The sequence below is a fragment of the Podarcis muralis genome, chromosome 7, assembly GCF_964188315.1.
Source record: "Podarcis muralis chromosome 7, rPodMur119.hap1.1, whole genome shotgun sequence".
NCBI classification, from domain to species: domain Eukaryota; kingdom Metazoa; phylum Chordata; class Lepidosauria; order Squamata; family Lacertidae; genus Podarcis; species Podarcis muralis.
Window position 1 is genome coordinate 2,644,188 of NC_135661.1, and position 23,496 is coordinate 2,667,683.

The window sequence follows — 23,496 nt, forward strand, 5'->3', positions numbered from 1 at the left end:
TGGGAGCCTGAGGTTCCCCACCCCAAGTTAGCCTTTTGGGTGCCGCAAAGTTCCTTGCCGGTTTTGTGGCTGTGTGATGGTTTCCTTCCTTCCTTCCTTCCTTCCTTCCTTCCTTCCTTCCTTCCTTCCTTCCTTCCTTCCTTCCTTCCCTCCCCTCCCTCCCTTTTTTATTAAAAATGCCGTAAAATGGCTACATACAAATTCAATAAAACCAAGAATACAGCACAAAGTGATACATAGTTTAGCAATTTCAGTTCCAGAGCCACAATGTGTTGATTAAAACCTGAGAAAATAAAACAGTTTTCTGACCACCTGCCTATATTATACGAAGCAGGTGCCAGGCAAATGTCGTTTTACATGGTCTTAAAACAGTCCGTATAGGTTCTCCACGGATGGGTTTGTCAGGCTGGCAGAACTTTCCTTTCCTCTTCTCTTAAGTATGAAGAGAAGGGAGATCCTGTGCGGTTCTTACGCATAACAAAAGTACCTTTTCGGTGGCAGTGTCTTTACTGTAAAAAGGAGGAGGGTCCCTCATTTTGATTCCTTTTGAGGGGGTCAGCAGGGAATATATGGCTCTGCTCTCGGAACGTAAAACATTTTGCACAACGGCCCTTGTACAAACAACAGGGCATTCAGACCAGACAACCAAAGGGAGCGTTTATGCTTGACAAACAGAAGGGTGTCTCTAGAGGGCTGGATCTCCACTGCCCATTGGAGCAGCGGGCAGAGATTGGAGGGAGTGCCAGGGCCGGCCTCTGATTGGCAAGCCAGGTCTGGCATCCGCAGGTCTGGGCTGGGCTCTGGTTGGAGCAGGAGGGCACCTTTGAATGCACACCTTAGTTGGCTTTGTATGTGCAGTTACTGAGAGCCCAAGCGGTGTCTCTGTTTGCATAGCTGTAGAGCGGAGGCTCAGAGGCTGCTGTTGTTCTTGGCGGGAGTCCATTTTGGAGAGTGGCTGTGCACTTGATCCAAGCAAGGTCAGCGAGCCTGAGAGTCTCACTGGGTGTGCACGTGGACAAAAGGCTTACAAATGTCCCACCCTTGCAATCTAAGGTCACATCCAAACCAGACATGATTTAAATCCCATTTCCCTCCCCCAAAGGATCCTGGGAACTGCACTTTGTTTAAGGGTGCTGAGAACTGTGAGGGGTGAACTACAGTTCCCAGAATCCTTTGAAGCAAGCAACATGCTTTTAAATATATGGGTGTGGCCTATGAGACATGACACAAAAGGAAAGGGGAGTGGGAGGGAAGAGGAGGTGAAAGCAGGTCCAGGCTCTAATTCTTAGTTACAGTCAGTGCTTTTTCGGGGGGGGGGGCGGTATTCAAGGGTACGCAGTACTAGCACCTTTTTCCCTAGCCTTGAAGAAAAGCACTGGTTACTTGCCGGAGCCAGAATGTCAATGGTTGCAAGGAATAAAAAATCAGAGTAAAATTGCTGGTCTTTTTAGCCATATTAATAGAGCAACCCTCTAGTTCCAACTCTCTTCCTTTGCCTGATGCAATGGCTGCTGAGCTGACTGCTCCTGTTGCTCCTGACCATTGGCCGTGCTGGCTGGAGTGGATGGGAGTTGTTGACAAAAACGGGTAAAAAGGTAAAGGACCCCTGGACAGTTAAGTCCAGCCAAAAGTGACTATGGGGTTGCGGCATGCATCTTGCTTTTCAGGCCAAGGGTGCCGGCGTTTGCGTGGCGAGTTCCTGCCTCCCACCAGTAGAAATAAAGACACATGACACCATTATTTTAGGTTAATGGGCTAAAATTGCCCGCAACTTTATCGGTTACAGGTGATGAGCGGTATTGGCTTAGGCATTGGTCCTATCCAACTATCCGGCTTCGGCCTGCTTGCTTGAAGACCTGGAAGGGTTAACACCAGCAGGGGGAGCCCTGCTGATGCACATCGACTAGGGACTCCCCCGGGGTCACCGCTCGGGGGCGCACTTTAGGCCCTGGCCTCCATAGGCTTCGGACGAGGCCACGCCCCCGGAATCCTTTACTAGACTACCCTTCAATATTTGGGGGAGGTGATGGCGTTCCTCCCCCCCAACACATCTACATAACAATACCCCTACCAATGCCTAACCGCCAAAACCAAAGGAGTTGTGACGATTTGCTATGAGGTAGGCGAAAACCCCAATGGCCGGTGCCAATTTGCCAAGTGGAAAAAATTCCTACCAGGCCCCTTAAAGGCGACCAGCCGAGGTCCATAGCGAGGTCAGAAGGGGAACCTTAAAGGGTGGGTGGGTGGGAAAACCTCCCTTTCACAAGCCGCGTGGAGCGTGTGAAGAGACTGAGGATAAACAGCAGCAAAACCCCACACCCACTGATGAAAGTTGTGAATCTGAAACTGACTCAGATGGCTCAGCAGCAAAACCCCACAGAGCGTGTGTGCAGTGCTTGCAGGCTTTTCCCCGAGGAGGGAGACGTGTTGCCCTTCTCCCTCCTCTGGGAAAAGCCCCCAAGAGCCGCACACATGCTCCGCGCAGCTCTTTAAAGGGACCGTGGCTCTTGGGGGCTTTTCCAGGAGGTGGTGGAAGGGACAGAGCGTGACTAAGCCAGAAGCTAAAACAGCGAGAGGGAGCACTGCGCAGTGATCCCTCTCGCTGTTCTGGCTTCTGGGATAGCTGCGCAGCCTGCATTCGCTCCATAAGACGAACACACATTTCCCCTTACTTTTTAGGAAGGAAAAGGTGCGTCATATAGAGCAAAAAATACGGTAGCTTGCAACATCTTTTTTTTTAAAAAAAGGAAAACCAACTTTTTTGTGTGTTGCTGTAAACAATGCAAGTGCAGGAATGGAAACAAACAAGATTCCGGTCAATAATTGCACAGTTTTGCAAAGATGCATCAAGTTATGACGGAGGTTTAACGAACAATTGCTGTCACAATCCGAAATAGAGTATGTGCAAACGGGAAATAAAAAAGTGAAGGAGAGGGATGGAGGGAGGGAGGGAGGAAAGGGGGGGGCGAGGAAAGAAGCCAGCAAAGTGATAAGGAAAGGTATCAAGTGGAATCAGAATTGTACAGTTTGAAGAGACCCTGAGCATCATCTAGTCCAGGGGTCAGCAAACCTTTTCAGCCGTGGGCCGGTCTACCGTCCCTCAGACCTTGTGGGGGGCCAGACTATATTTTCTGGAGGGGAAATGAACAAATTCCTATGCCCCACAAATAACCCAGAGATGCATTTTAAATAAAAGCACACATTCTACTGATGTAAAAACACGCTGAGTCCCGGAGCATCTGCGGCCCGGATTTAGAAGGCGATTGGGCCGCATCCAAACCCCTGCAATGCAGAAATATTCAGCTGTCCCATATGGGGATCAAACTTGCAACCTTAGCATTATCAGCACCACAATCTACCCAACTGAGCTATTTAGTGGGTGGACCCTTTTTATTTATATATTTATGATCTTTAAGAACAATATTCATATGCTCTCAACAGAATTTCAAAAGGATTATATCTAAGCCCCCCCCCCCCCCCGTCTGACCGTCCAGAATTCTTTAAACATTGCCCATCCTTGCTAGAATCTGTTTATCTTCTTTCCCCTCGTTGAACCCAAAGGAATCCATCTTGCCACATTCTTTACGAGCTTGTGGGAATTGTTTCCATGCTGGCTGCCGGGTAAGGGAAACTCCATCCTCTGCAGCCTTCATGGATGTGAAGGCTAGAAATATCTTTTTTAAAAATTGGCCTTCTAGCCAGCAGACTGGCAGAAGAGGAACAGAGGGTGATTCTCTACCACCAGGTGCTTGGTGGCCCAAGCAAGGGTAGGCAGGAAATTCCTGGTTGGACAGGCAACAGCACCTTGGAGAGCAGACTAAGGTTTGGGTTAAGGACCACGGACAGCTCTCCTGCAAGTGGGGCCAGGCATACAAGTTGTCTCAGCGAGAGATTGCTTTGACCAGCAGACTCCACTGGCCTCCTCCAGTCAGCCTGTGCTAGGAAGGTGTAATTCTCTGGAACGTTCAGTCTCTCCCAACACAAAGACAGAACAGGCAATCTCCATGGATGGGAGGTTAATTCTTCTGTCTCTGTGCTTGCCACTGTTCTCCCCAGAGCTTAGCTTCTCCCAGTTATGAGGCATGCTCAAAACAGTCATACATCACCAGAGATGGAGAACTTTAAAGTGTTAAGATCAGAAGGCGGAAAACATGAAAACAACGAGAAGAGGCAGGAACGAAGATTTGGAGATATGCTTTAGAGGTCCAGACTATGGGGAGCCCGGAAAAATGAATAATTACAATTTAGACTACAATTTGGACGTTTTTTTATTTTAGTTTATTGTTTTTAATCAGATTATGATGCGGATATGTTGATTGGCTGTTTTTATTGGGAAATTAATAAAAATGATTTAAAAAACAGCAACAGTCATACATCAGGGTGCAATTAATTCTTCCTTACTTACATGCTGTAAAAGTAAACCTCATTTATTCACTTCTGTATATATATCCCACTGTATATATATTCCCCCCATACATTTAATCCCCACAACAATCTTGCGAGGTAGACTAGGCTGAGAGACAGTGACCAGCCCAAGGTCCCCCTATGAACTTCTGGGTTCAAGTGGCGATTTGAAACTTGGCCTACCAAATCCCAATCCAACCACTACAACCACACTGACTCACTTGCTGGGTATAAAAATGAGTCATCCCTTCAGTTTTTAATTCAGGGGGAGCAAAACACGTGTAAGCTACCAGGAAGTGTTTAAAAAGATGCAGCACGCAAGTATAGGTGCAAATTTATGTTTTAATTTTCTCTCCCTCCCCTGCAAGGCGTTCCCTGCCCTGGGCGGTCAGTACTCACCCCAAACAGTGAGTTGAAGATGTCCGACCCATTTTCTGGGCCTCCAGGCCGAAGAGTTACATCTACCAAACTCAGGAATGGGATGAGTTTCCTAATGGCCGCTGGTGAGTGGGGGGGGGGGGAGGTGGATGTATCCCTCTGGAAAGATCTGGTTGAACTGGGAAGCGATGGGAGGCCTATCTGAATTAAAACAGAAGATGCCAGAAAGATGCAACGGTTATAGACCAGTTGAGGTAGTTATATATAATTTTTATTAAATTTTACATTTCAAAATATTCTTTTAAACAACCTTAAATCCGTGACATCCCTTCTTCTCTTTCCGTGGTTCATTTTGCATACCATACGCCCTGCGTATTTTACATGAACTAAACCATTCAGGAAACCATTGTTACATCCATCAAAACTTATTTACCCTGCTGAATTTATCTTAATGCTGTCAGCATTTTTAAATGAACACAATTTTCACCCATATATTCAGTAAACGTTTTACAGTCTTCTCTAAATGTATGTTCTTCTTGTTCTCTTATTCTAGATGTTAAATCTGCAAGTTGCGCATATTTCATCAGTTTAAGTTGCCATTCTTCTTTGGTTGGGACCTCGTTTGTTTTCCATTTTTGGGCTAACAAGACATGGGCTGCAGTAGTAGCCTGCATAAATAGTCTTTTTTGACACCTGGGAATTTCCCTCTACTGATAGGTTAATGGAATGACTTATCTCTTGGGCCTGTTAATTTCAGCGGGGCTACCCTAAGTAAAACCTAGTTGACTGAAACCCATAGGATTGTCCAGAAAAGACCCTATACTTTCTGGGCAGATTTCCTTGTTTCGTTCTGTAGTAAATGGGCGCCCAGCCACTTGCCCCTCCCTCACCTGTCTTTGCTCTCCGGCCAGATCAGGTTTCTTGAGCAAGGCTGGCAAACCCATTTACTTTTCAGAAACAGGACAAAATAGAACTGGTAGAGCTGCCACCACTCCCTCGACCCAGGGTTACCAGAAGCCACAGCTCAAGGGAGTCAGCTGTGCTCCTTTGTTCCTGGCTAACCCCAAACTACAAGTTGCTTCCACAAGCTTGCAGGCAGGAATCCTTTGGTAGAGCGTAACCAAGAAGTCTAGGCGTTGGAATTAGCTATTCCCCCGGATAGGCACACACAATACAAGAGAACGTTTCTTTCTTAAAAATTTATTTTAAAACGTAAAGAACATGCTAAAAAGCAGGCACATCTTTTGGTAAATTACAAGTACAGAAAAATAAGAACGTTGTAAATGATAGCTGACTATATACTCTCTTCTATAAGGCAAAGATAGGATAGTTAGAGTCTTTCAGAAATCCGCATCCAAAGGTCTCAGAAAATCTTCAACGCAAAAGCACAAAAGGACGAAAAGACGGCTGCTTTGGTGGACATCAGCAGCCGGGCGATTCTTTGCGAATTGCAGAGCGCGCCTTTCAAACCATTCTCAAGATCTTTTCTCCATAATTCGCACGTGGAATCAGAAACCCCCAAACACAGTCAGAACCCTGGATTATTTTTGAATCCTCCAATGACCAGCTTGTGGGCTAATAATTCTAACTTGTGGCAGCTGAGCCAATTAAGCCTTCAGAACCCAGATCAAGGTGTTTCCTCCCTTCCGATGGAGACTGGTGGAGCTTAGGCAGATGTACATTCCCAAGTAATTAAGGATAGATAACATTACAGAGGGTATGTTCATAACTTTGAACGCAGGTGTAAACCTTCAATTTAGCCCGAAATTTCCTTTCCCATAGTCATCCTCTCACGCCCTTGGAGCCAACAGGCTCACGGGTTAAAGCAACAGGACGGTTCCCATAATTCTTACTAGTTTCCCACAAGGCCTCATTTTCCACTTGACCAAAGAAAAGCTGCTAAGAAAGTACTAACTTTACTACACATTCCCTTGTTCGATTCATTATTTCATGAAATGGATACACCACTTGACTGTAAAAAATCAAAAAATCAAATGAGCCTCGAAGCGGTTTGTGAAAAAGGCAAAACGATAAAATTTATCGGTAAGAACAGCGATAATGTAATACTTTCAAGAGCTCAAGTTCACAACTAGCTAAAAACAGATGGAAATATGCATCAGTTTTCTAAACCTCTGGGTGGGCTTCACGAATGTTTCTAGCACAGAGTACAGTGAAGGCAGCTGCCTGATGTCCATAGGCAGGAAGTTCCAGAGTTTGGGTATTGCCACACGAAAAGATGGACTTCTTATAAATTTAGAACAGGGATTCTGTGGTCCCTGCAACAGTTCTGCTGATGGGAGCAGTCAAATGGGTGAATGTGGGGGAGGCCATCTTGCCTGTAAGGGGGCTTGTTCCTGCCCTGCCCTAACATGCCTTCTCTCCCGCAACCCTCAGGGGTAACTCATCCTCCCCAGCCTTTGGGGAGCTGAAGGATTATTACCTCTTCTACCTGAAGAGCAAATCTCCCAGGGACGAGCTGCTGAAGATGTGGGGCGAGGAGCTGACCAGCGAGGAAAGCGTCTTCGAGGTGTTCAGGTGTTACATCGCCGGAGAGCCCAACAAGGAGGGGCACAAGGTGAGAGATTCAGGGAGGGCCCTGGCCCATGAACCTCCACATAGGGGGTGAACAAGTGTGGGCGTCCGGTCTCTGGAGTCCTGACACAAGTCTCACATACCCTCCAATATTTCTCCAGTGAAAATGGGGGCGTCCTATTCCGTTGTTGTTATACCAGACCCATCTAACTGGATTGCCTCAGCCATTCTGGGTGTCTTTCAACATCAATAAAAACATAATAAAACACACACACACACACACGTAAATTTTATTAAATTTTCCGCTTTACAATTTAGAATATTCATTCAAACAACCTTAAAATATCAATGGCTTTCCTTCTTCCCTTTCCATGGTTCATTTTGCACAACATAAATCCCTACATATTTTACATAAACTATACCATTCAGTATTCCATTACAGTGGTTTGTTGTTGTTTAGTCGTTTAGTCGTGTCCGACTCTTTGTGACCCCATGGACCAGAGCACGCCAGGCACCTCTGTCCTCCACTACCTCCCGCAGTTTGGTCAAACTCATGCTGGTAACCTCGAAAACACTATCCAACCATCCTCTGTCGCCCCTTCTCCTTGTGCCCTCCATCTTTCCCAGCATTGGTCTTCTCCAGGGAGTCTTCTCTTCTCATGAGGTGGCCAAAGTACTGGAGCCTCACCTTCAGGATCTGTCCTTCCAGTGAGCACTCAGGGCTGATTTCCTTAAGAATGGATGCGTTTGATCTTCTTGCAGTCCATGGGACTCTCAAGAGTCTTCTCCAGCACCATAATTCAAAAGCATCAATTCTTCGGCGATCAGCCTTCTTTATGGTCCAGCTCTCACTTCCATACATCACTACTGGGAAAACCATGGCTTTAACAGTGGTACCTGTACCAAATTAAGTACTTAATTTGTTCTGGAGGTCCGTTCTTAACCTGAAACTGTTCTCAACCTGAAGCACCAATTTAGCTAATGGGGCCTCCTGCTGCTGCCGCGCCACTGCTGCACAATTTCTGTTCTCATCCTGAAGCAAAGTTCTTAACCCGAGGTACTATTTCTGGGTTAGCGGAGTCTGTAACCTGAAGTGTATGTAACCTGAAGCGTCTGTAACCTGAGGTACCACTGTATTACATCCCTCAAAACTTATTTACACTGTTGAATTTATTTTAATGCTGTCAACGTTTTCAAGTGTACACAATCCCACCGCCCCCATATATTCAATAAACATTTTCCAATCTTCTTTAAATGTGTGTTTTTCTTGTTCTCTTATTCTATACGTTAGGTCCGCAAGCTGCGCATATTCCATCAGTTTTAAACTTGAACTGATAAAATATTTTAAAAACTTCCCTCTACAGGGCTGCCTTCGGATGTCTTCCAAAGGTCGCGTAGTTACTTATCTCCTTGGCTTGGGGGAGAGGGTCGCATAACTCCATACCCTCCAACATTTCTCTGATGAAAATTTTGTTGTTGTTGTTGTTGTTTTAAATAATTTTTATTAATTTTCAGTATATCACACTCTTACAAATTATATCTAATTTTAACAAAATTCAAATTTTGACTTCCTTCGGCTTCTCTGGTAATCATCCATTTTTACCATTCAATACACATTTCTTTCATTATATTGCCATTTATCTTCCCTCATTTTTTTATTTCCTTTAAACAATACCTCTTGAAACCCCACTAGCGTTGTTTGCACCTCACATATATTTTCCAGATATTCTACGAATTTCCCCCAATCTTCGATGAACTTTTGGTTTCGGGTATATCTTATTTTCCCGGTCAGTTTATCAAGTTCCGAGTAGTCTGTTAATTTCATTCTCCATTCTTGAATTGTCGGTATTTCCTCTTGTTTCCATTTTTGGGCCATTAAAATTCTTGCTGCTGTGACTGCGTACTGGAAAAGTTTACAGTCTTTTCTTCTTATTTCTTTTCCTGTAATCCCTAAAAGAAAAGCTTCTGGTTTCTTAACAAAAGTATATCTTAACATCTTTTTCAATTCATTATATATTGCCTTTGTTGTTTAGTCATGTCTGACTCTTCGTGACCCCATGGACCAGAGCACGCCAGGCACCTCTGTCCTCCACTACCTCCCGCAGTTTGGTCAAACTCATGCTGGTAACCTCGAAAACACTATCCAACCATCCTCTGTCGCCCCTTCTCCTTGTGCCCTCCATCTTTCCCAGCATTGGTCTTCTCCAGGGAGTCTTCTCTTCTCATGAGGTGGCCAAAGTACTGGAGCCTCAGCTTCAGGATCTGTCCTTCCAGTGAGTACTCAGGGCTGATTTCCTTCAGAAAGGATGCGTTTGAGCTTCTTGCAGTCCATGGGACTCTCAAGAGTCTCCTCCAGCACCATAATTCAAAAGCATCAGTTCTTCAGTAATCAGCCTTCTTCTGATGAAAATAGGGACTCTCTAAAAGGGGGACATTCTGGAATCAAATCAGAAACCAGGGCGGCTTCTGTAGATCCATAAATGCCCCTGGAAAATAGGGACACTTGGATGGTCTTGTTTCAGGCATTGCTTTCTGCTCCTCGGCTGTGATTTGTAGGAACCAACTGCTTTATACCAAGTCTGAACTTTGGTCCCATCTAGCTCAGTATTGCCTACACTGACTGGCAGCAATGGCTCTCCTAGTCCCAGCCCTACCTGGAGATGCCAGGAATTGAACCCAGGGCCCTTATGGATGCTGAGCAGGCCCTTCTCTACTGCTGAACTGCAGCCCCACAGTAAAAGGTGCTTGAAGGAACTTTGAAAATGTCAAGGAGATGAGTAACTAGACACCTGAAGGCAGCCCCGTATGGAGAAGCTTTTTAATGTTTTATTTTGTCCTCTTTTGTGTGCCTCCTCCTCGAGAGGTCCAGAGGGTGGCAACACGAGAACAGGGCCTTCTCTGCAGTGGCTCCCCGTCTATGGAATGCTCTCCCCAGGGAAGTTTGCCTGGCGCCTTCATTACACACCTTTAGGTGCCAGGCAAAAAAGTTCCTTTTAAACCAAGCCTTTGGTTGATTTGATTTACATCCTATGCCCTTTTAAAAGGTGTGGGGTTTTTGTTTTTTGGAGGGGAGGACTATTGGGTGGTTGTTTTTATTTTTGATTTTGTGGTTTTATATCTTGATTTTTTTCTGTGAATCGCCCTGAGACCCCTGGGTATAGGGCGGTATATAAATTCAATAAATAATAATAATGCTTTTAATATATGTTGGAAGCTGCTCAGAGTGGCTGGGGCAACACAGTCAGATGGGCAGAGTACAGTGGTACCTCGGGTTACAGACGCTTCAGGTTACGGACGCTTCAGGTTACAGACTCCGCTAACCCAGAAATAGTACCTCGGGTTAAGAACTTTGCTTCAGGATGAGAACAGAAATCGCACGGAGGCAGCGGGAGTCCCCATTAGCTAAAGTGGTACCTCAGGTTAAGAACAGTTTCAGGTTAAGAACGGACCTCCAGAACGAATTAAGTACTTAACCTGAGGTATCACTGTACAAATAAATTATTGTTGTGGTTAACACATGTGTGTGTCTGCTTGAGGTATAACAGGGGGAAGGAATTTTAAAATTTAAGGGGATTTGGAAACATGGGAGAAAGCTGTGTATTTGTATGCACACCCAACCTGCCCTCTCCCTTTTCCAAAATATTGATAGTTTTTCTCTCCCCCCCCCCCCATAAGTGACCTGCCTGCCTTGGAACGATGATCCTCTGGCGCCCGAGACCAACCTTATGAAAGAAGAGCTGGCCAAGGTGAACAGGAGAGGGATCCTGACCATCAATTCCCAGCCGAACATCAACGGCAAGCCCTCCACCGACCCGATTGTGGGCTGGGGTCCCGACGGAGGCTACATCTTCCAAAAGGTAACATGGCTGGGGACATTATGCTCTTCTCTCCTTCCCTTCCATCTCTCAGTCCAAGCAGTTCTGTCCTCTTGCATAAGATCAATTTTTGTGTGAAAGGAAGAACCACACTGCCTTTCGTGGCAAAGCTTTAGGCACTTCCAGGGGTCAGGCTGGATGACCTCTGGGGTCCCTTCCACTCCACAGTTCTGCGATTCCAAGTCGTGTGCTATGGCAAATTAGGAAGGTAGATTTGTTTGACATGTTTATAGGGTGCTGTTCAGGGTCCGGTTTCAGAAAATGGTATACATCGCTCAGTAGGGATAGGAACACAGGAAGTTAGTTGTCTTTTAACATGAAGTCATATAGAGTGGTACCTTGGTTCTCAAACACCTTGGTTCTCAAACGCCGAAAACTTGGAAGTGTTCAGGCAGCTAGTCCTAGTCTTTATAACCCTGTACCTTCTTCCAGAAGGCAGAAGCTGAAAGAGATCATTTCCGGGGTGTGCACTATCCTGCGCTATCTCTGCCGCTTTCTTATGGCACCTGGAAGAATAGAATTGATCCAAGGTGGGAAGAGTGCACCCAATTATTCTCCCCGCAGTCTTTACAACCCTGGACAGCATTGTTTTTCGCCTGACCGTGCAGCTCCCAAACCACACACACAGACCATAATACACTCTCCACAGTGCAATGGTAAAATGCCATCAACAGGTCCTTTCAACCCTTCTCTTTAGACACAGGAACATAGGAAACTGTGTTCTGCTTAGTCAAGCCATTGCTCTGTCCAGCTCGGTCTCATCCATACGGACTGGTAGCAGCTCTCTGACGTTTCAGACCAGACTCTCTCCCAGGCAGACCTGGAAATGCGGAGGGTTCAACCTGGTCCCCGAGGCCTTCTGCATGCCAGGCAGGTGTTCTGCCACTGGGCTGTGGCTCGTCCCCTCGTCCTTTAGCTTGAAAAGTTGATCTGTAGCTGTAACTTGGCCCAAGCAATTCTCCATACTTGGTAGGCGTACACAAAGGTAAGGGGACCTCAGGCCGCAGGCAGCCTGGCCTAGTGGGAAGATTAATTAAGTGACCCAGCAAGATCGGATCTGATGAAGCATCACTTGCTACAGAGGAAGTATTACAAAATAACTTCCTTCAAGGCAGACAGCTTCTCCATAGGCAAGTGGTATGTTTTAGCAACGATATCCAACTGGATCCCTAAATAAAATGGGAATATGGGCAAAAGGTATTGAGCTATTGCTTGCCAGCTTCCAGCCCCCGCTTGGGCAGGGGGCATCTTGTGCTGCCATCATGATATGTAAATTTACAGGGCCGACGCTGGCCAGAACCCCTAAAGAAGTCCCGACAAAGCTGCCGCCGAGCCAGCTTCCTTTTCAGACACACACTCTGCAATGCAAAAAACACACTCCGTGCAGTGCACACACTCTCCATGCAATGCAACTACACACTCCGTGCAATTCAAAAAACACGCTCTGTGCAATGCAACTACACACTCTGTGCAATGCAACTACACACTCCGTTCAATGCAACTACACCCTCCGTTCAATGCAACTACACACTCCGTGCAATGCAAAACACACTCCATGCAATGCAACTACATTCCATGCAATGCAACTACACACTCCGTGCACTGCACACACCCTCCGTTCAATGCAACTACATACTCCGTGCAATGCACACACACACTGTGCAATGCAAAAAACACACTCTGTGCAATGCAACTACACCCTCCATGCAATGCCCTCACCCTCCGTGCAATGCACACACCCTCCGTGCAATGCAACTACACACTCCGTGCAATGCAACCACACCTTCCGTACAATGCAACAACCCACTTCATGCAATGCAGCAACCCACTTCGTACAATGCAACAACACACTTTGTGCAATACAACAACACACTTTGTGAAATAAAACAACACGCTTTGTGCAATGCAACTACACACTCCGTGCAATGCACACACACCCTCCATGCAATGCACACACCCTTCGTGCAATGCAACTGCAAATCTCTCACGCAATGCAATGCAATTGCAGCCCATGCAGCGCCGTGCTCTGCAACGCACAGAGCAAACTGCAATGCGGGCACGCAAAGGTGCTTTCTCCCAGCTGCATATTGCAAACGTGGCGCCCGTTACATCCCTCGCAGTGAGGTAACCACCAAAAGGACCTAAGTGTCCAGGTAGAGCAATGGGGGAGCATGCAGCTCCAGGAAGGATTTTTGCATTGGGCTACTGCAAACTCACTGTCAAATCACATGTCTGTGGCCACAGCATGAACCACCAAAATCATACATCCACTGTTTCGTTCAGAATCCCCCCCCCCCCCGTTTTCCTCCTCTAAAAACTAGGTGCGTCTTATGGAGCGAAAATACGGTAAATACTGCCTTCAGACAGATGGGTGGGGTACAAATAAAAAAAAATTATCATCCTCATCATCACTCGATAACCCTCTCCTCCATGAATTTGTCTTTTTTAAAATCAGTGGCTGTTGGTGCTTCTTGTGGCAGTGAGTTCCACAGTTTAACTGTGAAATACTTTTCTTTGGTCCAACGTTCGGCTTCATTGGATGTCTGGCATTATGGGAGCGCGAGAAGCACGTTATCAGTGCTCCCCACGGCTTGCGTTTCCTTTTCCGTGCCACGCATTAGTTTTCCCTCCTAAAAATAAAATAAATGTGACAAGCAGCCCATAAGATGGACCGCGCATAATTTTATAAAGTTCTGCCTCGTTGCCTCTTTCTCACATTTCCCTCTAAACCAAAAAAATCCCCAAATGTTGAAACCTCTCCGCATGTGGGAGACGTTCCGACTTTGGCTGGTGTTTCCTGAAACTCTTCCCAACTCCACGATACCCTTTTGGGAGGGTGGGGACCGCATGGGGAGAGCAGTGTTGTTAGCAGAAATATGAATCACCCCACACTTAGTCCTTTTACAATTTCTCTCTTTGTTGGAAGCTGCCTTAAAGGTAAAGGGACCCCTGACCATTAGGTCCAGTCGTGACTGACTCTGGGGTTGCGGCACTCATCTCGCTTTATTGGCCGAGGGAGCCGGCGTACAGCTTCTGGGTCATGTGGCCAGCAGGACTAAGCCGCTTCTGGCGAACCAGAGCAGCGCACAGAAACGCCGTTTACCTTCCTGCCGGAGCGGTACCTATTTATCTACTTGCACTTTGATGTGCTTTTGAACTACTCGGTTGGCAGGAGCAGGGACCGAGAAGTGGTCAGCCACATGGGCGGGGAACAAAAGAATAAATAAATATGATAATTCCAGATCCAACACAATTAGCCTTCCTCCCCTGTCTAGCCACCGCCGGTATGAAATTGTGTCTTCATTTTTTCTTTTCTTTTTAATCATTGTTATTGATTTTCCAATAAAAATAGCCAATCAAGATACCCGAATCATAATCCAATTAAAAATAATAAACTAAACACAAAACAACCAAATTGTAGTTATTAATTTTTACAGGCTCCCTATAGTCTGGACCTCTGAAGCATATCTCCAAATTTTCTTCCTGCCTCTTCTCGTTGCTTTCATATTTTCCTCCTTCTGATCTTAACGCTTTAAAGTTCTCCGTCCCTGGCTATGCGATTCTCAGTCATGTCAAAAATCATATATCCTTTCATACATTGAATACAGCTTTATTTGTAAATATATATTTTTTTGTGTTTTCATTTCTTCATATCGGTTTCTATTAAGGGTTTTCAGCATAAAACTCAATGAAAGCCAAACTAATCCAAAGACCTAGGGAAGAAGCAAGAATAAGGAAAAGAAGGAAATAAAGAAGTAGAAAAAGAAGAGAAGACGAAAAAGAAGTGTGTGTATGTGTGTGTGTGTGTGTGTGGAAATCCACAAGATCCTCTATCCTAATTTTATCTTCACCCCCGAGGGATGACAACCAACATGATCAAAGGTCTAAACCTTATGAGGAACGGTTGAAGGAGCTGGCTAGGTTTAACCTTGAAAAGAGGAGGCCAAGAAGAGGCAAGATAGCCAATTTCAAATTTTGAAAAATAAATTTCAAAAACCAAGCAGAGGGCCTTCTCGGTAGTGGCGCCCTCCCTGTGGAATGGCCTTCCTTCAGCTGTCAAGGAGATAAAAGAATTACACAGCTTTTAGAAGACACCTGAAGGCAGGCCTGTGTAGGGAGGTTTTTAAAGCTTGATGTTTGGTTTGGTTTTGTTTTTTATTATATTTTTAGTTATTCTGTAAGCTGCCCATAGTGGTCATGTGAAAGATGGAACAAACTTGTTCTCTCCTGTTTTGGAGGGCAAGACTGGAACCAATGTTTTTTTAGCCCAAGACAACAGGTCTCCGGAGGGACGCGGGTGGCGCTGTGGGTTAAACCACAGAGCCTAGGACTTGCCGATCAGAAGGTCGGCGGTTCAAATCCTCATTATGGGGTGAGCTCCCGTTGCTCGGTCCCTGCTCCTGCCAACCTAGCAGATCGAAAGCATGACAAAGTGCAAGTAGATAAAAAGGTACCGTTCCGGCGGGAAGGTAAACGGCGTTTCCGTGCGCTGCTCTGGTTTGCCAGAAGCATCCCATGGGACGATGCCAAGGGCTTTCTGGCCTCCTTTGAGCGGGTGGCCGAGGCCTGCCAGTGGCCCAAGGGAGAGTGGGCGGCCAGGCTGCTGCCAGCCCTCCGAGGAGGGGCCGAGTGGGCCTTTGGCAGCCTGGAGGCCAGCGACAGAGAGGATTATGGGAAAGTGAAGGCGGCCATCTTGCGCGGGGACACCACCGCCCAGGAGAAGCAGCGGCAGCAGCAGCACTTCCGCCGCTTCTGCTACCAGGAGGCCGAGGGGCGAGGCCTATGGCCGCCTCCAGGAGCTCTGCCGTGGGTGGTTAAAAGTGGACCGGCACACCAAGGAGCAGATTCTGGAGCTGCTGATCCTGGAGCAGTTCCTGGCTATCCTGCCGCCCGAGGTCCAGGGCTGGGTCAGGGAGGCCGGGCCTGAGAGCTGCTCCCAGGCAGTGGCCCTGGCCGAGGAAGACCTCCAGGTGCAACGGGAAGCTGAGGGGCAGGAGCTCACATGCGCCTTGGGGCTGTGTTGCTGGGGGGCTCCTGTGGGGCTGATCCTGCCACTCCCTGGGTTGTTAACCAAGAGAGCAAAGCCTGTCCGTTTCATGCTGATTAAGGAGGGGAAGTCCAATTCTATGCCCCTAGCTCACTCAGGGAAACACTTAATCTCAGGGTTGCGGGTTCAAGTCCCTTTTGGGGGCAAAAGATTCCTGCGTTGCAAGGGGTTGGACTAGATGACCCTCAGGATCCCTTCCAACTCTATGATTCCTGTGCTCTTCTAGGCATACTCCCCAAGTGTCCCTTGTCTCCAATGACAGTTCTGGAATTATGAAAGCCATCCCAGCTTCTGATTTGATCCTGGACTGTCCCTAATTCCGCTGCCAGTGCCGAGATCGGGGAATAGTATGAGCTGGCCCTTGTCCCAAGCCATGGCGGCTGCGGCGGCTGTGAGAGGGCATCCTGTTGCCTCTCCATGGCCTCTCCACGGCCGCTGCTACCAGCTTCCTCCCTTGGGCAGCTGCTAGTGGCTGCTAGATAGCGGGTGGGGAGGAGAGGCCACCACCATTAAGGCCCTGTTTGACGCGCCAGCTCTGAGGGGGAGGCAGAGGACAAGAAGAAAGAAAGAAAGAAATATTTAGCTGGGAAAGAAGAAAGGGGGAGTGGAGCAGAGCACAAGGAATCTTGATTTTTGGACAGGGAAACCTCAGTTTTCGAGCGTATCGGATGCTGAACGATTCGGAACCCGAACGCCGAAAACTCGGAAGCAATTCTTTTCGTTTCAAAGTCAAACGGCTTCCGAGTCACATTTCTCCATTTTTTCAAGGGATTTCACGCCCATTGCGCCTCGGCTGTCGAACGTTTTGGAAGTCGAACGGTCTTCAGGAACGGATTACGTTTCAAAAACTGCTGTATTTGAAAAAAGTGATTTGTGCGTCTGCATCCAATCTTGCCCCTTTCTAAAATGTATTCATTGGCGTGTGCTTCTCTTTTTGTCAATTGACCAAAAAAGAAAGCCGGGGTGAAGGGTTTTTCTCAGGAGGGCGTTTGTGCTGCATCCCCTTGGTGTGGTCGTGGTGGGAATGCTCTGCTGGGATGGGTTGGGGAACAAAAATGGGGGTTGGGGATGAGGAGGGTCAGTTGAGTGGGGAGTGACAAATGCCCCTCTTTTCATCTAAGGAACGTTGGAGGGTATGGCTGGGTGATGGCTTCAGGGTGGGGTTTGAGGGAGGCTCTGGGTTTTCCGCCCAGGCCTCTCCCTCCTTGCCCTGTTGCTCTGTCCTGACAGGGTTCCTTCCTGATGCTGCAGGTGGGATTTGAGGAGGCCGCCGCAGATGTCTCTGAGGAAGTGCCGTCCGCATATTTCGAACAGAGGCCCCTATACGTGGAGGCCAAGCAGGAAGATGCAAGTGAGGCCCAACTGGCAGGTAAGTAGGGCCGGATTTAGAGTCGTGCCCCCTGGATCATGCACCTTCATTGTATTGCTCCCATCACAGGCTGAAGACACAACCACTTTGGCTTCGCGTGTGCAGAGGAGGGCAACTAGGATGATCTAGAAGCTAAGCCTTGTGAGGAACGGTTGAAGGAGCTGGGGATGTTTAGCCTGCAAAAGAGGAGACTGAGAGGAGATATGGTAGTGTGATGGGATGATGAGCTGCTTGTGCGTAAAATGCAAGTCCCTCAGAGTTTGATCAGGTTTTCAAAGCTCTGCCTGTGACGGAGCCCCACCGGCATGGCTGCGTCAGTCGCTAGCAGAATCCGAAAGTGGTTGCTTTCGGAATCGTTTGCAACATAAAAGCTCCTTAACGGAAACACGTCTTCTGGACTCTCGGCGTGACAGTTTCCGGCGAGGAGTGGGTGTCCCTATAGGAGGTCCTGAGACCTCCCCACTGTTTTCGCTGGAAGCGTCTCTGAGCCATCCCTCCGACTCACTTTCCCTTGGAGTTCCTCCTCTCCCCCTACTGGTTCCCTCTTCAGCTGCTAAGTCTCTCTCAACCTCAGTGAGCCTTTGCACCTCCTGTCCTTCCGATGGCAGTTCCCTGACATCCACCTCCCCTCCAGGGCCCCCTTCACCCCCTCCCGTCTCCTCCCCTACGGGCGGTGAGGAGGTAAAACCCCTGAAAGAACCTCCCTCATCTTCCGAAGTCTGTGCAATGGTAAAAATACACTTTTCTTTCTCCTAAAGTCAATTATGAGTTCTTTGGGTTTTTTGGTGTTAAGCATAAGATTGTTTTCTTTACACCATTGAATTAACCCCTGTACTTCTTTCCTATAAGCAGTCTCATCGTTCTCACTAATGAGCCCCACCACTGTTGTATCATCCGCAAATTTGATGATTGTGTTGGACTTATACAGTGGGGTGCAATCAAATGTGTACAGGGAATAGAGAAAGGGACTTAGCACACATCCCTGAGGGGCTCCTGTGCTTAATACTAGAGTAGAAGAATAGTAAGGTCCCATTCTCACTGTCTGCGGCCTATCAGTCAGGAAATTCCTTACCCACAGACAGATCTTCTGATGTATACCCAAATTGGTCATTTTAAGAAATAACCTGTCTGGCAGAATTGTATTGAAGGCAGAACTGTAGTCCACAAACAACAGCCTTGCGTAGGTTCCCTGTCGTTCTAGATGACTCAGTACAGTATGGACAGCGATGGAAATAGCATCATCAGTAGATCTGTTTCTTCTGTATGCAAACTGGAACGGGTCTAGAGTGGATGGAAGACCAGCCTTAATATGATCTAGCACCAATCTCTCAAAACATTTCATAACGACAGATGTTAGGGCTATTGGTCTATAGTCATTGAGAGATACCACCACTGACTGCTTGGGGACTGGCACTATAATCGATGTCTTCAGGCAGGTAGGGACAGAACCCTGCAACAGGGATAGGTTAAAAATGTCCGTAAATACACCAGCTAATTCTGCAGCGCAGTCCCTAATAACCCGTCCCATGATTCCATCCGGTCCAGCTGCCTTCCTAATGTTAATGCTCCGAAAGGCACGTTGTACGTCACAGGTCTGTAATAAAAATGGTTGTCTATCAGTAGTAGTTTCTGATGATGTGCTGGTAGCCAATGCTGTAGTGACGGTAGTTCCAGTTCCCTCCTCAAAGCGACTAAAAAATTGATTCAGTTGATCAGCCAGGTGCGCACTGCTGCTAGCCAGTTCGTTTTTAATATTTTGCCCTGTAATTTGTCGCAGGCCTTGCCATACTCGACGAGGGTCGGAGCTCTCAAATGTTTTTCGATCCTCCGGCAGTACATAGCTTTGGCGTTCCTAATGCCCTTTTTCAATTTGGCTCTGGCTTCTCTATACTGTTGCGCATCACCAGAGTGAAAAGCAGCATTTCTTGCCTTTAACAGAAGATACACATCCCTGTTTAGCCAGGGCTTATTGTTAGGGAACACCCGTATTTGTTTGGTGGTAGTGACAACATCAATGCAGCTTTTAACGTAGAACAGTACTGTTGAAGCGTATGTGTCCACATTATTCTCCACAAAAAGCGACCACTCGGTGCTCCGAAAGCAATCTTGAAGTTGCTCAGATGCACCTACTGGCCACACTCGTATCTCTCTAGTTGATGGTCTAATTCTGCGTACGAGAGGTCTATATGATGGTATCATAAGTAAAGATATGTGGTCTGACTGCCCCAAATTGGGCAAGGGCTTGGTCTTGTATCCATGCATGATGTTACTATATACTCGGTCCAGGGTATTTCCCCCCCTAGTGGGACAATCAACATACTGGTGGAACTTAGGGAGCACAGTCCTTAAATCGGCTCGGTTAAAATCACCAGCAACCACAAATGCTCCATCCGGGTGGGCCCGCTGCTGTCTGCTAATAGCAGTTAGCAGGTGACCCATAGCTGTAGTAGTGTTTGCATCGGGAGGTATATACACCGCTGTTATTATAACAACATTAAACTCACGTGGCAAATAAAAAGGGCGGCACTTCACCACTAGGTACTCCAAGTCAGGAGAGCAATGTGTGTCCATTTGTTTAATGTCCGAGCTCCAGTTGTTATTTATATAAACGCAAATTCCTCCTCCTCTGCTCTTCCCGGATTCGGCGGTTCTATCCGCTCTAATTACTGAGCGTCCTTCTAGCTGTAGGAGTCCCTGTGGAAAGGAGGGATCCAGCCACGTCTCTAGAAGGACCATAACACAGCAGTCCCGGATACTTTTCTGCCGAGAGGTAATAAGTTCCAACTCCTCTACCTTGTTGGGTAAGGATCTCACATTTGATACAAGGAGACTTGGCAATGCAGGCTTGTGGGGATTTTTACCTAGCCTCGCTCGTAGTCCAGCCCTGCAACCCCTCTTCTGCTTGCGCCCTCTCCTTTTTCTTGTCTGACAAGCGGTACCCCAGGAATTCCACCTCCTTGGTATGAAACTGACACTTCTCCAGTTTCACCCACAGCTGGTTGGCTTGCAGCCTGCCCAACACTTCTCGAACGTCCCTCACATGCTGCTCCTCATCCTCCAAATATACCAACACGTCGTCTAAAAAGGCCACACAATTCTTGTAGAGCAAAGGTCCCAGGACGTGGTTCATAAAGGCTTGAAAGCACGCCGAACCTGCTTGTAGACCGAAGGGCATCACGAGGTATTCAAAGGCTCCCAAAGGGGTGAACATGGTGGTCTTCCATTCATCCCCCTTCCTTATGCGTATCAGGTTGTACGCCCCCCGCAGGTCCAGTTTTGTAAAAATCTTTCCCTTCCTCACCCTGGTCAAAATGTCATCAATTCGGGGCATAGGGAAAGCCAGGGGTTCCGACACTGCATTCAGGGCCCTAAAGTCCACTACAAGCCTCGGCTTATCTGTGTTTTTTTTGTCCACAAAAAACACTGGGCTGCCCCCCACCGCTCGGGACTCTCTGATGAAACCTCGTTTCAGGTTTTTGTCAATGAACTCCCTCAACTCCTGCATCTCCCTGTCTGGCATGGCGTACAGCTTGCCCACTGGGAGTTGGGCCCCAGGGAGTAGATTGATTTGACAGTCAAAGGGTCTGTGCAGCGGCAGTTTGTCTGCTTCCTTTTCGCTGAATACGTTGCTCAGATCTGCGTATTGCGGGGGCACCTTCCCTTTATCCGTTACTTCCATTCCGGCTAGGGTGACTCTGGCTCCTCCCAGAACCTTCCCCTCTTTGCAGTGTTCTAGGCAATGCGCTGACCCAAAGGAGACCACCCTCTGATGCCAGCCCACTAGCGGGTCGTGTAGCGCCAGCCAGCTCATCCCCAAAATGATGGGAGCTCCTCCCAAGGTGGCCACGTTAAACGCTATCCGTTCGGTGTGCCTTGCCACCCTCATTATCATCGGGACAGTCTGTTGGCTAACTTCTCCCAACAGCTCTCTGCCGTCAATCGTGGTCACCTGCAAGGGGTTACTTAAAGGGATGGTCTGTATCTGGTGCCCAGCTGCAAACTCCTTACTCATGAAATTACAGGAGCTGCCTGAATCCAAAAGCGCCTTGATCTTTAGTGGGTGTCCGTTTGGCAGCTCTAGTAACACCTCTATCACTAAAGCAGGTCTTGGAGGTTCCGGCGTGGGCACTTTCACTGCTCTTTGGCCTGGCTGCTGTGCCCCGACGGTGGCAGCCAGGCGTTGGCTTTTACTTGCTCCTTGCCTTCCTCCTCTTTTTCCCCAACAGCTCCTGCCATCCCTTGCCATTCCTTTCTTTGTGGGCAGACTCTGGCAAAGTGCCCTGGCTGTTGGCAGAGATAACATTTCTTGGCGCTCTTTCCCTCCTTCTTCCGCCCTTCACTGGGATTTGAAACTGCGCGCGCCCGCGCTGTTCCAACTTCCATCGGCTCTGCCAGCGGGAAAGGTGGCTCTGGAATGTCTGGAATGCGGAACTCCCTCCAACGTTCCCCTTTCCCTTCCCGCTTTTCCAAAGCCCTCGCCTCCTGGCGTGCTCCTATGGCCAGCGCGGATTTGGTCAGCTGGTCCATAGACTCCGCCCTGGGCGCCCGGGAAAGTTCATCTTTCACGGCCGAAGAAAGCCCCTCTTCGAAAAGCATCTGGATGGGTTCCGCCGATAGATCCCACCCCAATTTATGGATCAGCATGGTAAACTCAGTCCAGTACTCACGGACAGATCGGCTCCCCTGTTTGCAAGCCATTAACTGCCTTCGCACCACTCCCTGCTCAATGTCGCTGGAAAACATCAGGTCCATGGCACGAAAAAACTTCCTCGTGTCCTTTAGGATCTCATTATTCACTGCCATCAGGGGTCTAACCCAGTCCTTCGCTCCCGATTCGAGATGGCCAATCACAAAAGCCACTCGCAATTCCTCGTCGGGGAAGTCATCAAACTGCAGGTTGAGAGCATATTGCATCTCTGTTCTAAAGGCATGATAGTTCCTGGGATCCCCCCCAAACTTCTGCACCAATCCTGGCACCTTTCTGGCGAGCGGGGTGGTTTTCTCCTTTCCCTTTTCTGCATCCTGAGCCCTCCTCTCCTCGAGCCTCGCCGTTTGCAGCGCAAGCTGGATCTCCAACGCCCTGTACCTTTCTTCCAGGCTTGGACCCCCTCCAGCTGCTCCTGCTCCTCCGGTTCCGGCTGGGTCGCTCATGATGCCTCTCCCTGCACAAGCTGGCTTTCGAGGACTTTCGGATTGCTGTGATGGGATGATGAGCTGCTTGTGCGTAAAATGCAAGTCCCTCAGAGTTTGATCAGGTTTTCAAACCTCTGCCTGTGACGGAGCCCCACCGGCATGGCTGCGTCAGTCGCTAGCAGAATCCGAAAGTGGTTGCTTTCGGAATCGTTTCCAACATAAAAGCTCCTTAACGGAAACACGTCTTCTGGACTCTCGGCGTGACAGTTTCCGGCGAGGAGTGGGTGTCCCTATAGGAGGTCCTGAGACCTCCCCACTGTTTTCGCTGGAAGCGTCTCTGAGCCATCCCTCCGACTCACTTTCCCTTGGAGTTCCTCCTCTCCCCCTACTGGTTCCCTCTTCAGCTGCTATGTCTCTCTCAACCTCAGTGAGCCTTTGCACCTACTGTCCTTCCGATGGCAGTTCCCTGACAGGTAGCCATCTTCAAAGATGGCTGTCACATGGAGGATGGAGCAAGCTTGTTTCCTCCTGCTCTGGAAGGTAGGATTCAAACCAGTTGCTTCAAGTTGCAGGAAAGGAGTTGGATGGGCATCTGCCATGGATGCTTTAGCTGAGATTCCTGCATTGCAGGGGGTTGGACTAGATCAGTGTTTCCCAACCTTTTTTGGGCAAAGGCACACTTGTTTCATGAAAAAAATCTCGAGGCACACCACCATGCCAGATGGGGAAAGGTCACTTTTTACTTATGTAAAAAAAAA

At 47.9% G+C, this 23,496-nt stretch overlaps 1 protein-coding gene across 2 annotated transcripts in view; it reads left to right on the top strand.

Annotated features, from left to right (window-relative positions):
- The first annotated feature begins 10,957 nt into the window (after positions 1-10,957).
- Positions 10,958-23,496, top strand: part of LOC114590435 (methylenetetrahydrofolate reductase (NADPH)-like) — a 139,745-nt gene continuing 127,206 nt past the window's right edge. Inside the window, exons 1-2 of one of the 2 annotated variants that reach the window (XM_077931012.1) lie at positions 10,958-11,171; positions 17,488-17,605. In XM_077931012.1, coding sequence (XP_077787138.1) covers positions 11,040-11,171; positions 17,488-17,605 — 250 coding nt within the window. In that variant the 5' untranslated portion in view covers positions 10,958-11,039. The remainder of the gene's footprint in view (positions 11,172-17,487; positions 17,606-23,496) is intronic. The other variant, XM_077931011.1, reaches the window with a different exon arrangement.